Below are 6,389 nucleotides of genomic sequence, written 5' to 3'. Positions count from 1 at the left end.
GATTCCTTTGTTTGAAAAGCATGCAGTGGGCATGCCGTGTCAAAGTGGCGTGCAGCTGGCGTCAGGTTGATGTCTCTGTCAATCATCAAACACAGAGCCCAAACGGCTCTCTCCCCTCTCTTCAAACCGTGTCCTAGGGAGCCTAAAAGAGGAGGATGCACCCACTTGTCATGCATCGGAAAGAGAAGCTCCATAGGATTCCAAATCAAGGGTTAATATCAACCCCATATGCCCATCGTCCTCTCTCTAGAAAATTTGAAAAGGTTTTTAATCTCTCTATTGTCTTCTCTCATTTCCCCATTTCATCTCTACTCCCTCTTTTTTTTCTCTTAGACCCCATATCTCTGCTCTCTCCTTCATTACTCCCAAAAATGCAAAAACCTTCTCTATCTTTAGACAAACCAAATAGACTCTCGCGGATCTCTTCCCATTTGCAAAACTCTCAAGCTCAGCCAACCATTCAAACCTCCATTTCACAACAACTCATTCAACCTCTCTCTCTCTTTAGTAGCAGAAAATGTTATCAGTTCTCTCAAAAACTCAAGAGCCTTCGTTCTCTCTTTCTTACAAACCGTCCATTTTCCTCAACCCACGCAACCCGCTCATTCACAGCATCGCCTCGTAAAATGAAAAATATCGCCCCGTCGTACCCTTAGCCAACCACACCCACAACTCTGCCATGGAAAAGATGGTACAATGAAGCTCCACACGCCCCTCAAAGGTAATCATCGCCCTCGTCCTTTTTTTTTTTTCTTTTTCTTTTTCTTTTCAATTTTTTTTTCTCTTTTTTTTTTTTTTCTGCTTGAAGGTGTTTTCAATCCTTTTCTTAATAATATTTTCTATGATTTCAATTATGAATATGCGGAACTAATTTATTTTGCTAGGGCGAAGCCTTGAGCCTTAGCATGAATATGTGATTTTTATTTAATTTCTTATGATTGATTGCATGCGTACTTTGAGTTGTTAATCACTGGGATAAAAACTATCTAATTGTCATAATGCCTGATCACCATTAGGATCTTTAGAAAAGTAATTTGATGCAATTTTGGTCGGAAGGTTCCCTGAAATTGACGCTGGCTTCTTGTGATTAATAATTGTAATTTCTCTTAGGATGAATATCACGTCTTAAGGATTGCATGGTTTTTTAAAGGATTTTCATAAAGCATAATGAGTCTTTCATGTTTAGATTTGATCCGAACGTCCGGACGGGTTGCATGTTAGATATACGTTCTATGTTGGAGGTTCCAAGTAGAATATGAATTAGGAAAATCTAACCTTCAAAGTGGCATGTTTAGATTATAAGTAATTGGTAAAAATTCATAGGATTGCTAGGTGATGGTGGAACCCTAGTGCTGTCTTAATTTGATTTTCTCAGAACTGTTTTCTTCTCTCTAGTCCTAATATTGCAGATTGTTTATTTTAATTCATTAAATTCGTTTTTTATTTTAATTAAGTTATAAAATCAATCACTTCAATTTCTACTTTACAATAATTAAATGGAATCTGATTAGTTCGAATTATTTATTAATCCCTGTGGAGATGACCTTGCGAAATCCGTTTATACTACAATAACCTTGTGATTCTTGCAAGTAAAATAGGAGATTTAAGCCTGTTCACATAAGTAGTAAAAATCCTATCAAGAAAATGGCGCCGTTGCCGGGGATTATTTAAAATAATCCCTACTAATCAGATTTACAATTAGTTATTGTTGTTTATACATATAAAAAAACATTTAATTTTCTTTTTTATTTTATTTTTACAGATTACATCAGTACAGCAGCACAGATTTCAGAAATCTGTGCACGGTCAGCACCCGTTCAATAGTGCAGAAATTGATTCCACTTGATCCAAAACTTGAGCAGAATTTAAGGAGAAAACGCAGGGAGCAAAATTTGCAGCGGGTTCGTCCTCTGCAAGAGACATTTCTGCAATCAGTCTTTCCTGGGGACCTGCACAAAAAAGAAAAAATGGCGTTTGTAATTCCAGAGGCAGGTCTGCCCCTGGGTGATTCACTGACTGCCCATACCACAAATATACCCAGTTGCATTACATATCCGGCAGTGGAGGAAGGGACTGCATTTGAAATAAAACAGCACATGTTGAATATTCTACCTACGTTTCATGGGTTGTCATCTGATGATCCTAACATGCACATTGCAGAATTTTTAATGGGGTGCAAAAACATTTTGGTGACGGGATTTTCAACCGAATCTATTAAGCTGCGGTTGTTTCCATACACTCTAAAAGATCAGGCAAGGAGATGGCTCCTCACACTCCCATCTGGAAGCATTACAACTTGGGCCCAACTCAGTGAAAAATTTTTAAACAAGTATTATCCAGCTTCTAAGACTCTTGATATGAGAACTCAAATTTTATCGTTTGCCCAAAAACCAAATGAAGAGTTTCACGAGGCGTGGGAGCGGTTTAAAGAGTTGATTAGAAAATGTCCACATTCGGGTATTAATACTACTGATCAAATGCACATATTTTTCAGAGGTTTGAATATAACTACAAAAACTCTTGTCAACGCTTCATGCGGAGGTTCGTACAAAGATAAAAATGCACAAGAGGCTTATTTGTTATTTGAAAAAATGGCAGTAGATACTCAACAGTGGGCAGTTGAGCAGCCACAATCTAGGTCTGTTTTTGAGATGTCAAATGGTTCACCATACGTGTCGGCACAAATTGAAAAAATGGAGAAAAAGCTTGAAAGATTTGATGCAAAATTTGACATGTTATTACAAAGAATTTCAGGCTCACAGGTTGCTGTACAGCAGCCTTTACAAGCTACCTGCAGCATTTGCAGCTTGACAAATCATGATTTTTTGAGCTGTCCACATAAAGATGCTTATCCGGAGTTTACAGCAGAGCAGGTTAATTCATTTAATAATTTTCCACGTCCCAGATATGACCCGTATTCTAATTTCTACAACCCAGGTTGGAGAGATCATCCTAATCTAAGGTGGGACAAGGAACAACACACTAGGCCTCAATTTCAACAGCAGGTACAACAACCTGCTGCACCTAAGGCTGCTTGGAAGGTTGCAATTGAAAAATTGGCAAATACTACCACTCAAGAAATTCAAAATCTACAGGCAGCAGTGAAAAACATGGAAAAACAAATGGGGCAGATTGCTTTACAGGTTTCAGAAAGAGCTCCGGGTACATTTCCTAGTCAAACAGTACCTAATCCAAGAGGACGAGAAGAATGCAATGCTATACGGACTCTACGGTCTGGCAAAAGTTACAACAGACATGAAAATTCTATTGGGAATTCACAGGCAGCAGAACTACCCCAAACTAAATCTGCAATTTCTGCAGATTCTGGGCAGTCCCAAGACAGATCCGAAAATACTGCAGAACGTGTTTACGAGCCCCCTATGCCTTATCCAGAAAGGTTGAGACCTAAAGCTAAAGATCAACAGTTAACAGATTTTATGAAAACTTTGGCTAAAGTTCAAATTAATCTACCGTTAATTGATGCAATCAAGAACATTCCATCTTATGCCAAATGTTTGAAGGATGTTTGCACAAAGAAAAAGAAGCTTGTTGATTTTGAAAAAGTGATTCTTACAGAACAATGCAGTGCAGTCTTGTTACATAAATTGCCTCCAAAGAAAAAAGATCCAGGGAGTTTTACTATCTCTTGAACCATTGGAAATTGTGATTTTAGTAGTGCTTTAATTGATTTAGGTGCTAGTGTAAACTTAATGCCATATTCTGTTTTCAAACGTTTAGGTGAAGGGGAGCTGAAGCCAACCTCCAGTATTATTTAATTGGCTGACCGTTCAATTACCTACCCTAGAGGAGTCATTGAAGATGTTATTGTGAAGGTTGACAATTTATATTTACCGGCTGATTTTATGGTGTTGGACATGGATGAGGATTTGACAACCCCCATTATTTTGGGTCGCCCATTTCTGGCAACAGCCCGGACTCTTATTGACGTTGAAGCCGGAACATTAACATTCCGAGTTGAAGGTCAAACTGTTGTTTTCAAGTTGTTTGAAGCAAGCATACATTCAAGTGACAACCAAGAATGCATGCGTGTTGATGCATTGGATGGTTTACCAAGTGCCAAGTTTATGAACAGATCATCAACTGACCATTTGTCCATAAAGCCCCCGAATTTAACTCGTGATTGTACAAGTCCTAAACCACAGCAGCAAAGGGTGATACATGAAGACCAGCCAATTAACACTTTGAAAAAACATGAAAATTTGCCAAGCAGCCCAAATTTTAAGAAAATATAGCCTGGTAAAAAAGTGTGGTTATTAAGTTCAGATTTCAAGTCATTTCCAGGGAAACAAGAGTCTCGATGGAAAGGCCCTTTTCTGGTTACTAAAGTTTTTCAGAATGGTAATGTGGACATTAAGGCTAAGGGCACAGATTTCTCATTGAAGGTGACCAAACATCAACTAAAACCATGCATAGAGAAATTTGGTGTAGGCAGGTCATCAACTTTGAAGGCACCAATGATCTAGCCACCGGACTTCCGCAACATCTAGCTACAGACTTAAAATAAAGCGCTTATTGGGAGGCAACCCAATTTTTCTAAACTCTTTCCTAATTTTAATTTTCGTTTGATTTTCTCTTTAATATAAAAAAAATTAAAAAAAAAAAACATACATAAAAAAAAAATTAATAAAAAATTTTTACGAAAAAAAAAAATATTTGAAAAAATGGAAGATTGCATATTGATTTTATTTTACCCAGTTTATTTGATTTTATTTTAATTTTTTGACGCATATTGGTTAATTGCAGGTTGCGAACGTGGAAAATAAAGCGCGTCCTATGCTGGAATCCTGCACCCAGCAGCAAGTCGAACGTTCACATCAACCACATCTACACTATGCTGGAAATTTAAAGCAGTCAACATAAAAAGTCATTCACAGATGCAAGTTTGGGGGTGATTGTTGCAAATCCAGCACAGAAACAGAATTTAGAGCAATTAATTTTCTGCAGCTCAGTTTTGCGATGCATGGAGGAAGCACAATTAAATCACAGATCTAAACACCACAGAACTGAGTACAGCTATTATTACCAGATCTACAACAATTCCACTTGCAAGGATACGAAATTTTACCTCCCAGATTCACCGATCTGGGCTCTTGGCAGCTTGTACCGTTTGTCTATCGAAGCTGATCTTTGTCCACCCTTTTCTTTCCCTCGGATCTATCAGTGATCCGCCTATATCGCACAGAGCACACCAATATGATACTATGTCGAGACACATAAATTTTTTTGTTTTTGAAAACCACACAATATTGTGAAAGTCATAGTTTCTGCCGGGATGAGTGTTATACCTTCAAGGTTGCTAAGTCATGGCTGTTGCGATGTGTCTTGCCTTTTGTCTGATGGATATCCAGTTGAGCATTCTTTCTTTCGGATCTGTCATGGATCCGCTTGTTCTACAACAATACCACACCAGTATATTTACATGCAGGCATAATGAAACAACGGTCTCATGGAATGGAACCCATCATGAACGGAGTACAAGAATTTTTACCTTCGCCGGAACCGGATCTGCAGTCTTTGCTGTTGTTCCTCGTCATTGCCGTTGCAGAGCTTTCAAGTCATGGACTTTGGCACATTCCTAATATACACAGACCATGGTGATCAACCAGTACTCAGAGTTCAATCAAAAAAAAAAAAAAAAAAAAAAAAAAAAAAAAAAAGCACTAGGGTTCCACCATCACCTAGCAATCCTATGAATTTTTACCAATTACTTATGATCTACACATGCCACTTTGAAGGTTAGATTTTCCTAACTCATATTCTACTTGGAACCTCCAACATAGAACGTATATCTAACATGCAACCCGTCCGGACGTTCGGATCAAATCTAAACATGAAAGACTCATTATGCTTTATGAAAATCCTTTGAAAAACCATGCAATCCTTAAGACGTGATATTCATCCTAAGAGAAATTACAATTATTAATCACAAGAAGCCAGCGTCAATTTCAGGGAACCTTCCGACCAAAATTGCATCAAATTACTTTTCTAAAGATCCTAATGGTGATCAGACATTACGACAATTAGATAGTTTTTATCCCGGTGATTAACAATTCAAAGTACGCATGCAATCGATCATAATCAATTAAATAAAAATCACATATTCATGCTAAGGCTCAAGGCTTCGCCCTAGCAAAAGAAATTAGTTCCACATATTCATAATTGAAATCATAGAAAATATTATTAAGAAAATGATTGAAAACACCTTCAAGCAGAAAATCTTCAAAACCCTAGCACTTCTCTCTGTCTCCAATATTGCATAAAATAAAGCGTCCAAAAACTGTAGACGGCCAAGCAATATATTTGCTAAGCCTCCCACAAACCCTAGCCAACTAAAATTAATAAAAACCCTAAATAAAAATAGCAAAATT

General features: G+C 37.6%; 1 protein-coding gene and 1 non-coding gene across 2 annotated transcripts; one reads left to right on the top strand and one right to left on the bottom strand.

Annotated features, from left to right (window-relative positions):
* The first annotated feature begins 81 nt into the window (after nt 1-81).
* Nucleotides 82-5,653, top strand: LOC114820429 (uncharacterized). Its single transcript, XM_070823435.1, has 2 exons — nt 82-721; nt 1,763-5,653. The coding sequence occupies exon 2, from the start codon at nt 1,968-1,970 to the stop codon at nt 3,648-3,650; it is 1,683 nt and encodes a 560-aa protein (XP_070679536.1). The 5' UTR covers nt 82-721; nt 1,763-1,967; the 3' UTR covers nt 3,651-5,653.
* LOC139197271 (small nucleolar RNA R71) lies at nt 2,355-2,459 on the bottom strand. The gene has a single exon (XR_011582510.1). It is a non-coding gene; the product is annotated as a small nucleolar RNA R71 (small nucleolar RNA).
* Nucleotides 5,654-6,389: the final 736 nt, after the last annotated feature.

The sequence above is a fragment of the Malus domestica genome, chromosome 06, assembly GCF_042453785.1.
Source record: "Malus domestica chromosome 06, GDT2T_hap1".
NCBI lineage: Eukaryota > Viridiplantae > Streptophyta > Magnoliopsida > Rosales > Rosaceae > Malus > Malus domestica.
This window is presented reverse-complemented; position numbering and strand designations above follow the sequence as displayed.

What these genes read in the sequence shown, in the direction of transcription:
- LOC114820429 (XM_070823435.1), top strand. Translation starts at nt 1,968, where the DNA reads ATGGCGTTTGTAATTCCAGAGGCAGGTCTGCCCCTGGGTGATTCACTG.